At 44.5% G+C, this 18862-nt stretch overlaps 2 protein-coding genes across 3 annotated transcripts in view; both read right to left on the bottom strand.

The window, feature by feature from the left end:
• The window catches only part of os9 (OS9 endoplasmic reticulum lectin), a 47428-nt gene extending 33892 nt beyond the window's left edge, over positions 1–13536 (bottom strand). For both annotated transcript variants that reach the window (XM_072566924.1, XM_072566925.1), the window contains exon 1: positions 13359–13536. In XM_072566924.1, coding sequence (XP_072423025.1) covers positions 13359–13502 — 144 coding nt within the window. In that variant the 5' untranslated portion in view covers positions 13503–13536. The remainder of the gene's footprint in view (positions 1–13358) is intronic.
• Positions 13537–16642: 3106 nt separating this feature from the next.
• On the bottom strand, positions 16643–17994 carry LOC140471146 (uncharacterized). The gene is given in 3 exon segments (XM_072567025.1): positions 16643–17205; positions 17263–17578; positions 17581–17994. Coding segments are annotated over 3 exon segments (1293 nt in total).
• Positions 17995–18862: the final 868 nt, after the last annotated feature.

Raw genomic sequence — 18862 nt, 5'->3', positions numbered from 1 at the left:
AGGAAAGGGCTTAAACATTCATATTAATTTCAACTAACATGACAACAAAAAATTATATAACTATGAATTTAATCCAATTGTTAAGGAATGTCTGGCATCATTTATACAATTTTATAAATGCATAGTTAAGTTTTGATATTTACTTGCATTGAAATTTTTAAGCCAAAAGTCAATTAGTTTCTTTTCTTTCAAAAAGAAAGTCACATATTTGTGAATTTCATTTAACTCTCCCACAATACTGAAATTTGATGTTATGGGGAGAAGAAACAAACAGCTTAAACTACAGTAGCAGTCCAAAGGGGATGGTATTCAAAAAGGTTTCAAGATGTCAGGGGAAGTCTGATTGATATTCCCTTCTCTTCAATAAGCACAAAATCTTGGAAGTTCTGTTCCATTAGTTCCGGTTGTCCTCCAGGTACCTCACCATATACTGGTTCTAGACAGTGCTGTGCTCGAGCCATTTTGCAGAAAGGTTCACCACGCCAACTCTTGTTTTGAGGTAAGCCTGCAAGCTGGTTTCAGAAACCGGAACATGGCAAATTTCAAACATGCTGCGTGAGGAGCTATGGCTTTTCACTTGGGTTAGCTGGGGTGTACAAAGTTTAAAAATCACAACATCGGGTTATAGTCCAACAGGTTTATTTGGAAGCACTAGCTTTTGAAGTTCTGCTCCTTCATCAGATGGTTGTAAAGAATAAGATTGTAAGACAGAATTTATGGCAAAAAGTTTACAGTTGTGATGTAACTGAAATTATATATTGAAAAAGACCTGGATTGTTTGTCATTTTAAAAGATGAGAGACTTAAACAATCCAGGCCTTTTTTCAATATATAATTTCAGTTACATCACAACTGTAAACTTTTGCCATAAATTCTGTGTCTTACAATCTTCTTCTCCACAACCACCTGATGAAGGAGCAGTGCTCCGAAAGCTCGTGCTTTCAAATAAACCGGTTAGACTATAACCCGATGTCAAAATTCACTGTTCCAGACCTGTAATTGTTGGTGAAAACAGCTGAGTAGGAAAAACAGCAATTTAATAATGAGGCCCTTTCACTGCCTATCTCCCAAATAGGTGACAGAAACTGTTTTGAAAGAGGAATTTAGGCAGTTAGAAAGGACAGCAACAGCTCTCCATTTTCCCCCTGCTCCCACTCCACCCACACACAGAGCACAATTACTAACTCCTCACAGCACCCCATCACTGAAACTGGAAAACAACTTGGCAACTCAGAGGACTTTGGTTGGATGTTTGCCAAAACTACATGACATGAAGCTTAACATACTGCAAACACAAAAACATGCATGAACATGAAGGAATTTTGTAATTAAATAAGCATACAAAAACAAATCAGTTAGCATGGTAGTTATTAAAATGAAAATATCAATGATTCAAGTTACACTACACATGCCATTATTGTTGTGGCAAGATAGGATCTTGCAATCTGTAAACAATACTATTCCCTTTTAATTCTGTTCTTGGTATGGCTCCAGGTAAATCAGGAACAACCTGACATTTGACTGCGAGAATTAAACACCCATTAGCTCTGTTTACTTTCAGATTTAGCGATAGGTTAGCTAAATGCAGAGCAGAACAAACCATTTCAAATCAAATATAGAGAAGCACGATGTGGTGCGGCTCAGTTTTATTATATAACAACATCCACTCATTTAAACAAGTGGTTTGCCCGGTTTAATTTTAGAGCTGACCTTTTCAGACTCTACAGTCACTACTTTGAACCAATACCCAGTGGCTTTCCCTCTCGTGCTGAGCTTTTTGATACTCTGCATTAATTCAGGTATCGGACAAATGGCACAATTACAAAGTAGGTCAAGTACCGATATCACCTTGCTTGCCTAGAAAGGTTACCAGTTGCATAACAATCCTGATAACAGCATGAACACTGAGAAAAACTCAAAGATGCATTTGAAACTTTTCAATAATTATCACATTGGAAGTCAAACCATATTGCAGACCGAAGTCACCTTTCCAACCTATCCATGGCAATGTCTTGTGCAGTGGCCTGGCCAGAGTACTGTATTGGTGGCTGACTAGGAATGAACAGGAAATGCAGCCTAACTAGCATCACATCCAAATTTCAAAAAGCCTGATAACTGTCAAGATAATCAAACCCACAACTGCAAAGGAAATACTACTTGGTGAGCAACAGTATTTTTGAAGGCTGTGTATTCAAAACAGGACAAAAACATAAAAGTGTGTCCAAAATAAATTTGCAAGGATGACACCAGAATGGAGATAATACAAACTATTGGGAAAGACTGAACCATACAGGACTACAGACTTTTCAAATAAATACTTAGAGGTGATCTTGCAGAGCTCCTCAAAATGATGGGTGAGTTGGACAGAGCAGAAGTGGAAATGGAATTCCAAATTGGACCATAATTAGATACTTGCCAATCAATTCAATGGAGAAATAGGGAAAAATTAACCAAACAATGACAAGTTTGTAGAATTCATGACCACTAGAAGCTATTGAGGGTAATGATAGCAATGCATCTAAAAGAAAACTAGGCCTGTACATAAGAGGAAAGGGAACAAGGATATGTACTAACAAAATTACAGTAAGGTAGATAAACCAGGTGGTGGAACATTTCAGGAAATCAATTTCTTTCTCTTTCGTTTATCTAGCTTCCCGTAAGTTGCATCTACACTTTTTCGTCTGACTCCCTATGGGGGCAAGGTCCACATTCTAACAACTTCCAACTTAAAAAGAAACTTTCTTCTAAATTCCCATTTCATTTATTTAAGGCTGCTTTATACTTATGGTCCTTCACCTGGTTACCACAAGATAAAGTATCTGGTCATGACTAACCCATCAAACCACTCCTACCAGGTCACCTTTCTTTTTTGAGCGGTAGAAGTCCTAGCCTGTTCAATCTCAATTCCACATGTTGCAAATAACCCTTGCATTCAGTCCAAGAAAAACAGACATTTTTGACACTGCAAAAATCAACAACTCAGTACAACCTAAAGACGTCGGTGCATTGGTTAACCCGCTGAATTCTGCACTTCCTCACCAACATTTGATACTATAAGACATTTCTGCCTTGCAAATGATCCCATCACACACTATTCTGCACGCACAGAAGTTTCTGGAAATCAAGGGCAGTCAGTCAACAGTACTAGAATTGAACAGCTGCTAAGCTATTTTAATTATGGTTTCTTCAATTTGCATAAATTAGTGTGAGGGGTTTAATTTTGGCTTGTTGAAAGAGGAAGGTGGCTCATTGTCGTACTGCTGCCACTCGAGCAGGGACGAGATGCTCGAGCCAAGAACAGAGTCGGCCATGCTGATCCAAGAAACTGAAATTTGAAACTAAGTTTATTTTGAGGTCTAACTTGCAAGGTTTTTGGTTTCACTCATTTCAGGACAGGAGCTCAAATTTGTTCTGAACAGTGAATCCTTTGGGAAATTATAGATCTTCAGTTTTGCACCTGACAGTTTTGACAATTTGCGCTCCCCGAAGAAGGTAGTTGCTACAATCCTCTTACTGGTATCCCAATCAACTACCACCAAGTACCAGCACACAACAGTGAGGTATGCACACTCAATTCACAGCACGACCAATTCAGTCTCTCTCACATACTACAGTAGAAAGTTACTGAGTGAACACTTGGCACTTTGCGCATGGGCAGAAAGCAGAGGCAAGACCAATTACCATCTGATCAGTCAACTCTCAAATGATCAGTCAAGTGATGGAAGGTGTCACCAATGATGCTTGCGTCACAGTAACCTGCTCACTGACGCTCAGTTTGGATTCTGCCAGGGCCACTCAGCCCCTGACTTCACTACAACCGTGGTCCAAACATGGACAAAAGAGCTGACATGCTAACTTCACATGATATTAAGGTTGCATCAGACCAATTGTGGCACCAAGGGAGCGCTCTCAAAGCTGGAGTCAGTCGGAATTGGGCGGGGGGTTGGGGGGGTCCTCTGTTGGTTGGGGTGGGCGGCACGGTGGCACAGTGGTTAGCACTGCTGTCTCACAGCGCCAGAGACCCGGGTTCAATTCCCACCTCAGGCGACTGACTGTGTGGAGTTTGCACATCCTCCCCGTGTCTGCGTGGGTTTCCTCCGGGTGCTCCGGTTTCCTCCCACAGTCCAAAGATGTGCAGGTCAGGTGAATTGGCCATGCTAAATTGCCCGTAGTGTTAGGTAAGGGGTAGATGTAGATGTAGGGGTAGGGGTATGGGTGGGTTACGCTTCGGCGGGGCGGTGTGGACTTGTTGGGCCGAAGGGCCTGTTTCCACACTGTAAGTAATCTAATCTAATCTAATCTAATCTGTCGCACATCGGAAGATGCTTGCAGTTGTTGGAGGTCAGTCATATCAATTGCAGGGTATTTCTGCACAAGCTCCTCAGGGTAGTGTCCCTGGCTCAACCATCTTCAGTTTCATCAATGACTGTCCCTCCACCATAAGTTCAGAAATGGGGATTTTCACCAAAGATCACACAATGTTCAGCACTATTCACCATTCCTCAGGTACTGAAGCAGACCACATTCGAATGCAACAAGACCTGGGCTGACAAGTGGCAAGAAACATTCACACAATACCACACAATGACCAAGAAGATGGAATCCAAATTTAGAATTAGATTACTTTGTCACATGTACTCTGTACACTTTTTTCACTATACTTTTGTACTAATGTTGCCATTCCTGACATCATCAGAGATACAAAGGTACCGCAATACAATAGTACAGACACAAAGTATGGAAATAAAGAAACAGAGTTAAATATTACAGTCCTTCTTAGTACTAAGTTAAAAATTCTGTCTTTAAGTGTTTAGTCATGCTGAGTTCGCACTCCCTCAGAGGGCTTGATCTCCTCCATTTTGGCCCACTCTCCAGGAGACCTCCGTCTGCCTACTCTCCCCACCATTGCCACAGATGCCAGGGAACCACCCTCACTGCCACATTGAGCTCAATCTCCAACTGTCAAAGTCCTGATCCAGGTCCCCAGCTGCTGCCATGCTCCAGGTCGCAACAAGCTGCCAACCGCAAAACTCTCCACTCTGGACCCCCAGCTGCTGCCAACTCTGGACCTGGCAAAGCTGCGATGGTCACTGTCTCCGTGACAGAGCTTTCTCCAGAAGGTAAGTAGAAAGAAACCAACAAAAGGAAGAGATCAAGGAAAGAAAGAGAGAAGCAGACAGAGTGGACTAGCCTACTCAACTGCTGCTATCTTGGATTAAACAATCTAACCTTTCCCCTTTGACACTTGAGGATTAACTAAATCCCCTCAAATCTTCCAGCACAGGATTATCAGTATGGCAGCTCAGCATTGAGACCTTAGTATCCAGTCTCAAATTTTCCCTTTTGAAAAGCAATGCAACAGAACTGACCAACATAGACAACAGCTGAAAATAGAGGCACTGAAACATAACAGATGAAAACCTAGAATGGAGCAAGCTCAGAGTCCAGCAGTCACATTTCCAGGTTCTGACTAGGACCCATACTGGGGTTTGTGTAGGTTATGCAGAAAAACACCAATAATCATTGTAACGCCTCTATAAGAAGAAAGTGTACTTTATTAAAAAACAAGCTGCAATCTTTCAGACATGACCCTGTTTATCCTTTTCAATGGATCCAAGAGATCCAGTGGTATTATTTACACATGTAGGGAAGTTCTACTGGCCAATATTTGTCCATGAATTGGGAAAGAAATGATCCGGTTACTTGCCTGAGCGGTCTGTGGAACAGGTTTAAAAAAAAGGACTGCAGATGCTGGAAACCAGAGTCTAAGTTAGAGTGGTGCTGGAAAAGCACAGCAGGTCATGCAGCATCTAAGGAGCAGGAAAATCGACATTTTGGGCAAAAGCCTTCATCAGGAATAGAGGCAGGGTGCCTGCAGAGTACAGGGATAAATTAGGGGGGTGGGGTGAAAGTAGCAGAATACAATGGGTGAAAGGGGGTGGGGATGAAAGTGATAGGTCAGGGAGGAGGATGGAGTGGATAGGTGGAAAGGAAGATAGGCAGGTAGGACAGGTCATGGGGACAGTGCTGAGCTGGAAGGTTGGAACTAGGGTGAGGTGGGGGAAGGGAAAATGAGGAAACTGGTGAAATTCACATTGATGTCCTGGGGTTGAAATGTTCTGAGGCGTTCTTCCTCCAGGCGTCTGGTGGTGAGGAAGCGGCAGTGAAGGAGGCCCAGGACCTCCATGTCCTCGGCAGAGTGGGAGGGGGAGTTGAAATGTTGGGCCACAGGGCAGTGGGGTTGATTGGTCTGGGTGTCCCAGAGATGTTCCCTAAAGCACTCTGCTTGGAAGCATCCGCAGGTTTTGCAATTCCTGCAGTGGCAGGTGAGGGTGCCAGAAGGGAGGGTGGGTTGTTTTGGGGTTTTGGTGGGGGGGGGGGGGGGGGGGGGGAAGAAGAAAGAAAGGAGGGGCGAGTAAGGGCGTGGACCTGACCAGGTAGTCACGGAGGGAACGGTCTTTGCAGAAGGCGGAAAGGGGTGGGGAGGGAAATATCCCTGGTGGTGGGGTCCGTTTGGAGGTGGCAGAAATGTCGGCGGATGATTTGGTTTGTGCGAAGATTGGTAGGGTGGAAGGTGAGCACCAGGGGGATTCTGTCCTTGTTACGGTTGGAGGGGTGGGGTCTGAGGGCGGAGGTGCGGGATGTAGACGAGATGTGTTGGAGAGCATCTTTAACCATGTGGGAAGGGAAATTGCGGTCTCTAAAGAAGGAGGCCATCTGGTGTGTTCTGTGGTAGAACTGGTTCTCCTGGAAGCAGATACGGCGGAGACGGAGGAATTGGGAATACAGGATGGCATTTTTGCAGGAGGGAGGGTGGGAAGAGGTGTAATCCAGGCAGCTGTGGGAGTCGGTGGGTTTGTAAAACCCACCTCAGTGGTTTGTGGAACACTGCTGTGTACGCCTGCCTCCATTACAACTGTAGAAATATTGCAGTAGGTCATTGGTTGTAAAACATTTTGGGCCATCTTAATCCTACATACATTCAAGTTTAGCTAAGTTAAATGGAGTGGTCAAGAGATTAGATTCACAGAAATAGCAAAGCTAGGAAATGTAGGCTGGAAGTCAGGTAAAACAAGTTAGTTGAGAGAGTCCAATGAGCAGTCACCTATTGTGGGGAGGACATTTCTATTCAACTGAGCCAGTATGAGGCATTTGCAAAATAAAACATCTGCTATATAAGATGTCCAATTTTCTCAGGGCAATATATGTAGAGTAGAATGTGGTGCTGGAAAAGCACAGCTGGTCAGGCAGTATCCGAGGAGAAAGAGAATCGACGTTTCAGCCATAAGCCCTTCATCAGGAATCCTGCCGATTCTCCTGCTCCCCTGATGCTGCCTGACCTGCTGTGCTTTTCCAGTGCCACACTCTCGACGCTGACCTCCTGCATCTGCAGTCTTCACTCTCCAAAACACATACCCACAACCTACAAATTGGAAACAAAATGCCAACATCCACGCCATTGATTAGATGATGAGTCTCATGAGCCATTTTCTCCTACCAGAAAGAGTGCTAACTCCTGGGGCAAATGGAAATAAAAATCTAAAATAAAAAGAACTGCAGATGCTGGAAATCTGTAATCAAAGAGAAATTGCTGGAGAAACTCAGGTCTGACAGCATCTTGAGAGAGGGAGGGTTAACGTTTCAGGTCCAGTGATGGATGCTCAGAGCATTCTGAAGGGTCATTTGACCAGAAACATTTATTCTGCTTTCTCTCCAGGCGCTGCCAGACCAGCTGAGTTTCTCCAGCAATTTCTGATTTTGCTACAGGAATCTTTTTTCAGGTCACCTGATGAAGAGGCAGTGCTTCAAAAGCTAGTGCTTCCAAATAAACCTGTTGGACTATAACCTGGTGTTGTGATCTTTAACTGTGTTTAGGAGAATGGAAGATGACCTTATTGAACCACACAAGTGTCTTCAAAGATTTGACATGGTAGATATTGAGATGTTGTTTCCCCTTGTGGGATAGTCTAAGACTAATGGGCATAGTCACAGAGTATGGAATCACTCATCTAAGACACATGGGAGACATGTTTCTTCTCTCGGTGATCCTGTGGACTTCGTTATCACAGTGGTCTGTTGAGGTTGGGTCGCTTCTTATATTTACGGCGGGGATAGACGGGCTTTTAAATCGTTAAGGGGGTTGGGGGTTATAGGGGGTATGCAGGGAGGTGGGGTTCCTCCTCCACCCCCACATATCCGCAGAACCATTCTCTGCGGTTTCCTATGGCCCAAACATATAAAAGGGAATGTTCCAGAACCAGGGACCAGGAGGCTGCTGGAAAGGCATGCTTCCTATATAAATGGATGGGTTCGCTCCTATCTGTGGCTTAGCCTTCTGCGGTAGACCCCAGAACATATCCCTCACGGGTAAAGGGGGCAGGTGGGGGAGGAATCTACTGTATCAGATCATCATTATTTCATTGGACCAAATGTCTAACTTCTGCTCCTAAATCTTCTGGCCTTATGCAGAGACAGTCACAGTCACATTCGATTGAATCTGTGCAAATTACAGCCTTTTCCAATTCAGGTAAAATGCCACTTTTTAAATAGCTACCATATCACTTTGCCCAAATTACATTAAGGTACACTGTAATTAATACACTAAAGGCAAATAGGCAGCAGAGTGTTACTTTGACACATTTCAGTTCAATTCAAGGACTGAATTTGGACCAGGCTCCAGCTGAAAGTGTAAACATTGTTGTAAATGGATTTAATATGCTCCCAACATAATTTCTGCTGAAAGAATGAGGTTTGAACTGAAGTAGCAATGTAAGACATTAAACCCTCAGTTCTATAGGATCGAACAGATACCAGAAAAAGCTGTTAAATCTATTTCCTTCTGTCTGCCAAGACCTATTCCAGAATCTAATTAACATTTCTCATCACCTGCCTACACCAAGGTCTGTTGAGCAAAAGACTGGATTTCAATTACCTTTTAATGCATTGACTGTGCGCTCACTGGAGTGAAATTACAGGAATACACAAGTGTAAACCTATTTCCATCGTCAATTGGAACCTTTGTTGCTGTATGTCAGCACTGCACAAATTACCCATCATCTGAAATAACCTCTATCCACACTAAATTGTTTTACGCTTGCTTAGATCAAAACAAAAAGACATTGTCAAAAACACTAACGTATTAAAAAGGTGTAAAGCGTGGCAAAATAGGCATAAATCTTAGCCGCCTCAAGATTTGAGCACACAATTTAGACTGGCAGCCCTGTGTATTGTCTGCGCAGTCAGTTGTCCCTTTTTTCGAATGAGCCTAGAAACAAACCAGGGGACCAGCACCAATTCAAAGACAGTGTCAGAGTATATTACCAGAAGCAGCAATAGGCATAGCTAAAAACAAGGCCCAAGGTGAAAGCTACAACACAGGACGATTTGTATGCAAAACAGTGGGAGCAGCATGCAATAGACGGGGGTAATAGATTTCACAACCAACAGATCAGATCCAAAGTTGTGCAGTCATGATGGTGATGGACAGTTAAACAACTAAAGGAGGCAGCTCCACAAATATCCCCATCCTCAATAGTGGGGGAACCCAACACATCAGTGCAAAAGATTAGGCTGAAGCATTTGCAACAAACTTCATCCAGAAATGTGAGTGGATGATCCAACTCAGCCTCCTCCAGAGATCCCAAGCATCCCAGACACTCGTACCTAGCCAATGAGATTCCCTCCACACAATATCAACAAACAGCTGAAGGTACTGAATATTGCAAATGCTATGGGCCCTGTCAATATTCTGGCAATGGTCCTGAAGACTTGTTTGAGAACAAGCTGCACTCCTGGCAAAGCTGCTCCAGAACAGAAACAATACTGGCACCTATCTGGCAATTTGGAAAGTGGCCCAGGTACATTGTGTCCACAAAAGACAGCACAAACTCAGTGCTACTAATTACCGCCGAACCAATTCTCGATCATCAGTATTGAGATGAAAGAATTACCACAGAGTTATCAATAGACACTTAATACAACAATAACCTGCTGACAGATGCTCAGTTCAGTATCTGCCAGCTTTCCTCACTTCATTAGAGCCTTGAGTTGGGGGCAGTCAGTCTAAACATCATTTCACCAAGTCTTCTTAGCAAATTGAAGTTGATGAGAATCCAGCAAAGAACTCTGAACGAGCTTGAGTCATACGGAGCACAAAGGTTGTGGCTGTTGAAGCAAATTACCTTAGCACTGGGACATTGCTGCAGGAAATCTTCAGGGGATTATGTGTTCTAGTAAATCTGTTCAGTGACATTATTATACACTTCTCAAGTAAGATTTGAACCTGGGTCTCCTGACACAAGACCCCAGTTCTTCAGGACAGGTATTTTATCAAATCTGCTCAGACACATCTTTACACACTTCTGGAACAGGTAGGACTTGAACCTCAGCCTCCTGGCTCAAAAGCTAATCAGGATAATATTCTAGGCCTAATCATCATCAGCACTTTCCAGCCCCATGACCATGGCTACCTATAGAAGGACAAAGGCAGCAGATACATGGGAACACCACTGTCTGCAAGTTCCCCTCCAACCTACACCATCCAGATTTAGCAACTATATGGCGCAATTTCACTGTTGCAAAATCCTACGCCTCCCTCCCTAACAGTACTGTGGGTGTACCTGGACCTCACCACTGCTTCAAGGGCAATTACAGATTGGCAATAAGTGCTGGCCTTGCCAGCAATGCTCACATCCTGCAAATATTTGTTTTAAAAATTAAACCAGATACTGAATGTTCAATACTGCAGAAAGCCTAGAGTATGAAAAGTGCAGAGGTGAAATTAAAATGGAAATTAGGAAAGCAAAGAGGGGGCATTAATTTGGACACAAAAGCTCAAAGATGTATAAATGCATAGAGGTTAAAACTATAACTCAGGAAAAGGTTAAGCCAATTAAAAAAGATAACTTATGCACAGAGGAAGATGATATACATGGGCATGCTTTGTAATGATTACTTTGTGTCAGTCTTCACAAAAGAGGGACAATGCCACTTTTGTAGTTAACAAGGAAAGATGAGAGCTGTCAGATGGGATAAACAGACAGGAAACATTGAGCTATTTAGCATCCTTGAAAGTAATTACATTGCCAGACCTGGATGAAATATATCCCAACCTGTTAAGGAAAGAAACAGTGAAGACCCTGACCATCATTTTCCCATCCTCTCTGGACATTAGACAGTTACTTTAAAAGTGAGCAACAGTTAACCGGATGAAGTACTCACCAGTCAACTTAACCTGATGAGAAAATCAGATACAGATTAATCAAGGACAGATGGCATGGATTTTTTTTTAAAATGTTAGATGGTGAATGACTAACACAACTAAAGCTTCTGTATTCATGGAAAGGGTAAATGCACTCAACCTTCTTCCCAGGGTTGGGGAATCGAGGACGAGAGGGCATCAGTTTAAGGTTAGAGGAGAAAGAATAAAAAGGAACCGGAGGTGTAACTTTTTTTTAAAAATAGAGGGTGGTACGTATATGGAATAAAATGCCAGTATAAGTGGTTGAGGCGTACACGTTAACAACATTTAAAATGCATTTGGATAAATACATAAATAGGAAAGGTTTAGAAGGATATGGGCCAAGTGCAGGGAAATGGGGTTAGTATGGATGGACATTTTGGCTGGCCTAAACTCATCCATGCCAAAGGGCCTGTCTCTGTGCTGTAGGACTCTATAATGACAATCAAAGAGATTAGCACCTTTAAGTCTACCTAGGTTTTAAGGAGGCTTTTGACAATATCCCACATTGATAGACTGGTCAAAAAATTGACAGCCCATGGGATCAAAGGGAAAGAACCAAAATTGGCTCAGTGCAGGGAGTATAGGAAAACAGTCAGCTGGTATTTGCAAACATACAACTGCTTCTAGTAGGGATCCACAGAGCACAGTCCCAGGTACCATGCAAAGAGTAGTATATATCAATGATGCCAACTTAAATGTAAGGGCATAATTAAGAAATCCGCAGGTGCTAAGAATTTAGTCGCGAGATCCTCAAGGAAGAAAGCTGTAGACTATAGAAAGATACCAATGCACTGGTCAGGTAGCAGAAAAACGACAAAAGGAATTCAATCCAGTAACGTGTGAAATAATGCCTTTGGGGTAGACAAATAATTGAGGAAACATACAAGAAAGCTAATAGGATTCTAAAAAGTGAGAGGAATAGATAGGACCTTCAAGGTCCCTAACAGGTCAAACACAGTGGTTAAGAAGCCATATGTTTGTCAACAGTGGCCTAGGGGATAAGAAGAGAGAGGTGGCATGGAGAAGATTTACTAAGGATGGCATCAGCAATGGAGAATTTTTATTATACAAAACAAACTTTTGAAACAGAAGCAACTATGAGAATATTTAGTTGAGGTACAGAAAATCATGAAGGGGCCAGGGAGTGTAAATGGAGGTCTTGTAACATAGAAGGTACAGCGCCTGCCCTTTGAGCAGTGTTCGCGTTCCATTCCAGAACTTGATAGCCAAGCAAGCCATGTTATGATGTGCCAAAACAAGTTGATTATCAACCTGCAAATCCTTCCATCATGTCTACTGTTGGCAGTAAGAACAGGAGTGTCTCCTGGTCAGCCATGCTTGATGACAGGCTGATGACCAGTTCCAAAGCAATTTAACCAACCTAAACAGGCTTCATCTACCTCATCCAGCACTGGGTGCAAAGGGAATTAAAAATGGACGGAGTGTGGCTCGGAATGATGTACTTTTGTTAGTAGAGGTTTCACTAACCAGGAGGATCAGAAGTGAGTCAAACATTTTTTTCGTCCAGTTAGTGAAGGAACCCACAGCCTGAAACGGGGGTAGAGACAAAGGTTTTGCGATTTGAAAAAGACATGCGAACATGCATTGTAAGCTCCAGAGCTAAAGACCAAGAACTGGAAATTGCGATTCAGCAAGACAGCTGTTTTAACCAACAGACAGACACGGCAAGGCGGCCTCTTTCTATGCTACAAAACTCGGATGCCAATATTAGAAATAACTATTTTGAAGATCACGCAACATTTAATCGGTTAACATTGAAATCATATTAAGAACAGCTATACTACACAAGTCAAGGTCGACATATGGCCCAAAGTACATTATGTAAACAATAAACGAATTCATCATAAGACAAAGAGCAGATTCTTTTCCCTCCACCTTTTAACATACGTCAAGCCACATCACCGTCACTCATATGTGGTCATGACAAATAAAGAACGAAAGGTCACCCAGCGTTTACTCAACCAGCTGAAAGTGAAGTCAATACATTGGAATCACGCTAAAGGTAGTTGTCAATAAGAAGTCTCCGATAGCACGCCGGCCAACGACACTGGAGGTAGCAGCACCAACCCCCGTTCTGACAGCGCTCGTCAACTCGCCTGTCCTTTAATGATAGGATCCGAAAGGATCTCGATTCCGTATTTCATCTCGTTGAGCTCTTCGATGTTGAGGAAAGCCGATAGGCACACGAACTGCATCGACCAGACGCTCGCAAGTACGAAGGCCCTTGCCGCAGCCGCCATCTTGAAACATTCGCCGAGAAGCCTGGGCTGCTCAGCCGAACTTTAATGGCACTGCTCCCGCCTCTCCGCCGAGGCTATTGGTCAACAGCTCCCGCAGAGCCCAATCAGACCGCGACGCGACGTTATCTCAAAGCTGAGTGGCTTCACTGTCACGTCACTCTGGCGCTGCAATACAACCTTGCTTGCGGCTGCCTGGCAACCAAACCCTGGCCTCTCTAGCTCCAGCACGCTGATTGATCAGACAGGTCGTGGCCTCTGCCTGAGTGGGTAATGCTCTTGTCACTCTCAATGATAGGCCTTCTCCGATTGGATGATTCCACGTCCGTCATGGCTGAGACGTGCCTCCAGCCCTCGTCTTTCCCTTGAACAAGTACATTTGCCGCTCGGTGATTGTTGGACTGAAATGTCAATCGTCGGGGGACGACTTCCCTCCAAAGGCAAAAATCTTGCAGATGCGGGAATTCTAACATTAAAAAAAACACACTGTGCCCTGGCAGTCATCTTCAGGTCTGGTAACCTCTGTGGGGAGAGAAAAAATAAGTTATCGTTTCCAGTCCATGGCCTTTCGCCGGAATTGAAGGAAGATGTGGAAGAGATGTTCTGCAAGTGATAGGTGTTGAAACCCCTGTCTGACTCCTCCCCTCCACAAGCTCTGGAATCCTTCCAGACCTCCAAACCCAATCCAAATGGCCTCTTGTACATCCCCAATTTTAACTACTATTGGTGGCTATGCCTTCCACTGCTAAAGTCCCATACTGTAATATTTCTCTGTTTAGTCATATCAACCTCTCCTTCTTAAGTGCTGCCTTTTACCTATTATTTACTTATCTATGCAACTTAACTCTGTGATCTGCCTGGATTGCTCGCAAGACCAAGCTTTTCACTGTGCCTCAGTACAAGTAACAATAAATTCAATGCAATTCAGAATCAGAGCAGGAATAGGCCATTCGGCCCATCAAGCCTGCTTCCCCATTCAATATGTCTGGTCATCCAACTCAGTCCCCTGTTCCCACATTCTCCCCTTCCCCTGAACTTTAAGAACTATTATCAAACTCCTTCTTGAAAACACTCCATGTTTTGGCCTCAACCGCTTTCTGTGGCAGAGAATTCCCACTGTCTGGATGAAGACATTTCTCCTCAGCTCAGGCCCATATGCTTAGGTTTCAACTGTTGACACTTCATAAAACCTACAGCACAGAAAGAGGGCCATGTATCATAGAATCCGCACAAGGTGGAAACAGGCCATTTGGCCCAACAAGTCCACACTGATCCTCTGAGGATAGGGTAAATAGACAAACTCTTTTCTCTGGGGTGGGGGAGTCCAGAACCAAAGGGCATAGGTTTAGGGGAGAGGGGAAAGATATCAAAGAGACCTTAGGGGCAACTTTTTCACGCAGAGGGTGGTACGTGTATGGAATGAACTGCCAGAGGAAGTGGTGGAGGCTGGTACAATTGCAACATTTAAGAGGCATTTGGATGGGTACATAAATAGGAAGGGTTTGGAGGGATATGGGCTGGGTGCTGGCAGGTGAGACTAGATTGGGTTGGGATATCTGGACAGGTTGGACCAAAGGGTCTGTTTCCATGCTGTATATCTCTATGACTAAGAGTAACCCACGCAGACCCATTCTCCTACCCTATTACTCTACATTTCCCATGACCGATCCGCCTAACCTGCACATCTTTGGTCTGTGAGAGGAAACCCACACAGACACAGGGAGAACGTGCAAACTCTACACAGACAGTCACCCAAGGCTGGGATTAAATCCAGGTCCCTAGCATCGCAAGGTCACAGTACTAACCATTGAGCCACCATAGGCTTTGGGCCATCTTTTCCACATCAGTCAAACATCCATCTGTTCTAATCCCATTGTCCAGCAATTTGAATTGATCTGGACTAATATCTTCTTATGTGGTTGAGTTTCACATTTTGTTTCCCTGTATTCTTAGTGCCTTAGTTAGTTTCACAATAATGAAAGGATTACAGAAATATAAGACACTTGGCCTTTGCCAAAACAGGTTTCAGAGACTGACAGGGGTAAAACTAAAATCAGGCCTATCAGCATCTCATCTCCAGAGCATTTTTGTGGAGGTAAGCAAGGCTACCCACCCTCATGTTGCTGGTAGCTGCTGATCAAGCTAATAAAGAGCCTTATTAAGTCCAATTAAAATAAGGTAATTTGGATTTTCCAATCTCCAGGTCTTTGATGTGGCTTTTGCCTCCAGGGTATTTTGCATGATCCTAGTAAGCTGTTGTGTATAACATGGTATTGAAAAATCTAACATATTACACTACAACTGCCTGTTTTATACAAATATTACATTCACAGGCACATCATCTGGACTAATATTAAGCTATTATATTACAAAGAGCAGTGTGCTTCTAATGGCATGCAATTCTTCAGGTGATCCGATTAAGACAGAGTATACAATTTTTATACCCTCAGGTCACATGCAGTGATGATATCATGAGCACAGTTTTAGGAGTTCTCTCACCGCTTGTTTACCGTTGGCTGTTGGGTAAACTCGTTTGCACTTGCCATCAAGGCATATTTTATGCTGAGGATGATAATCCCTTCCCTGCATTTTCATGCAACCTTGGAGTGACAGTCCTATTTTGTGGCTTGAACTTAATGATCGTTCAATTGGTCGGAGCATATCATATGTTCACCATGGATAGTATAAGGTAACAATGAGCAACTTCAACCCTTGAAGTTGCTCATCTTTGGCATCTCCTCATACCATGTGGCCATTGCAGTGGTGGGCATGGGCTATTTGGACTCCACTTGAGCACCAGGAAGGGCATAATGGAAAATTTAAATTCAAGTAATTAATTTTTTAAAAATCTGGAATTGAAAGATAGTCTGTTTCTTTTACTCATTGATGGGACGAGGGTGTCACTGGCTGAGCCAGCATTTCTTGTCCATCCCTAATTGCGTTGAGGGCAGTTGAGAGTCGACCACATTGGCTGTGGGTCTGCAGTCACATGTAACTCAAACCAGGAAAGAATGGCAGATTTCCCTCCCTAAAATACATTAGTGAACGAGATGGGTCTTTATGACAATGGATTCATGGTCATCATTTAATTTTAGATTTTTATTGGATTCAAATGCTACCATCAGTCATGGCTGGATTCAAACCTAGGCGCCCAGAACATTATATGGGTCTCTGGATTTATGGTCTAGTGATAATACCACGGGCCCAACGTCATTATCATCATCAGAAACTTCCTCCTCCTCCTCAATCTCCTTCTCCTCTTCCTCGTCATCATTCCTCTCCTTCTCATCATCATCCTCCTTATCCTTCTCCTCATCCTCCTCGTCATCCACTTCCTCCTCATCCTCCCCCCCTTCATCATCCTCCTCCTCTTCATCACCCTCCCCCTCTTCATCATCCTCCCCCTCTTCATCATCCTCCTCCTCTTCATCATCCTCCCCCTCTTCATCATCCTCCCCCTCTTCATCCTCCTCCTCCTCTTCATCATCATCCCCCTCTTCATCATCCTCCCCCTCTTCACCATCCTCCCCCTCTTCATCATCCTCCTCCTCTTCATCACCATCCTCCTCTTCATCACCCTCCTCCTCTTCATCATCCTCCCCCTCTTCATCATCCTCCCCCCCTTCATCATCCTCCTCTTCATCATCCTCCCCCTCTTCATCATCCTCCCCCTCTTCATCATCCTCCCCCCCTTCATCATCCTCCTCTTCATCATCATCCCCCTCTTCATCATCCCCCTCTTCATCATCCTCCCCCTCTTCACCATCCTCCCCCTCTTCATCATCCTCCTCCTCTTCATCACCATCCTCCTCTTCATCACCATCCTCCTCTTCATCACCCTCCTCCTCTTCATCATCCTCCCCCTCTTCATCATCCTCCCCCCCTTCATCATCCTCCTCTTCATCATCCTCCCCCTCTTCATCATCCTCCCCCTCTTCATCATCCTCCCCCCCTTCATCATCCTCCTCTTCATCATCATCCCCCTCTTCATCATCCCCCTCTTCATCATCCTCCCCCCCTTCATCATCCTCCCCCCCTTCATCATCCTCCCCCTCTTCATCATCCTCCCCCTCTTCATCATCATCCCCCCTTCATCATCCTCCCCCTCTTCATCATCATCCCCCTCTTCATCATCCTCCTCCTCTTCATCATCCTCCCCCTCTTCATCATCCTCCTCCTCTTCATCATCCTCCCCCTCTTCATCATCCCCCTCTTCATCATCCTCCCCCTCTTCATCATCCTCCCCCTCTTCATCATCCTCCCCCTCTTCATCATCCTCCCCCTCTTCATCATCCCCCCTCTTCATCATCCTCCCCCTCTTCATCATCCTCCCCCTCTTCATCATCCTCCCCCTCTTCATCATCATCCTCCTCTTCATCATCCTCCTCCTCTTCATCATCCTCCTCCCCCTCTTCATCATCCTCCCCCTCTTCATCATCCTCCTCCTCTTCATCATCCTCCTCCTCTTCATCATCCTCCTCCTCTTCATCATCATCCCCCCTTCATCATCCTCCTCCTCTTCATCATCCTCCTCCTCTTCATCATCCTCCTCCTCTTCATCATCCTCCTCCCCCTCTTCATCATCCTCCCCCTCTTCATCATCCTCCTCCTCTTCATCATCCTCCTCCTCTTCATCATCCTCCTCCTCTTCATCATCCTCCTCCCCCTCTTCATCATCCTCCCCCTCTTCATCATCCTCCCCCTCTTCATCATCCTCCTCCTCTTCATCATCCTCCTCCTCTTCATCATCCTCCTCCCCCTCTTCATCATCCTCCCCCTCTTCATCATCCTCCCCCTCTTCATCATCATCCCCCCTTCATCATCATCCCCCTCTTCATCATCCCCCTCTTCATCATCATCCCCCTCTTCATCATCCTCCTCCTCTTCATCATCCTCCCCCTCTTCATCATCCTCCCCCTCTTCATCATCATCCCCCCTTCATCATCCTCCTCCTCTTCATCATCCTCCCCCTCTTCATCATCCTCCCCCTCTTCATCATCCTCCTCCTCTTCATCATCCTCCCCCTCTTCATCATCCTCCTCCTCTTCATCATCCTCCCCCTCTTCATCATCCTCCTCCTCTTCATCATCATCCCCCTCGTCATCATCCTCCCCCTCTTCATCATCCTCCCCCTCTTCATCATCCTCCCCCTCTTCATCATCCTCCTCCTCTTCATCATCCTCCCCCTCTTCATCATCCTCCTCCTCTTCATCATCATCCCCCTCGTCATCATCCTCCCCCTCTTCATCATCCTCCCCCTCTTCATCATCCTCCCCCTCTTCATCATCCTCCTCCTCTTCATCATCATCCCCCTCGTCATCATCCTCCCCCTCTTCATCATCCTCCCCCTCTTCATCATCCTC

This window comes from Chiloscyllium punctatum, chromosome X, assembly GCF_047496795.1.
Source record: "Chiloscyllium punctatum isolate Juve2018m chromosome X, sChiPun1.3, whole genome shotgun sequence".
NCBI lineage: Eukaryota > Metazoa > Chordata > Chondrichthyes > Orectolobiformes > Hemiscylliidae > Chiloscyllium > Chiloscyllium punctatum.
Note: the sequence above shows the minus strand (reverse complement) of the source record. Positions and strands in the feature narration are given on the sequence as shown.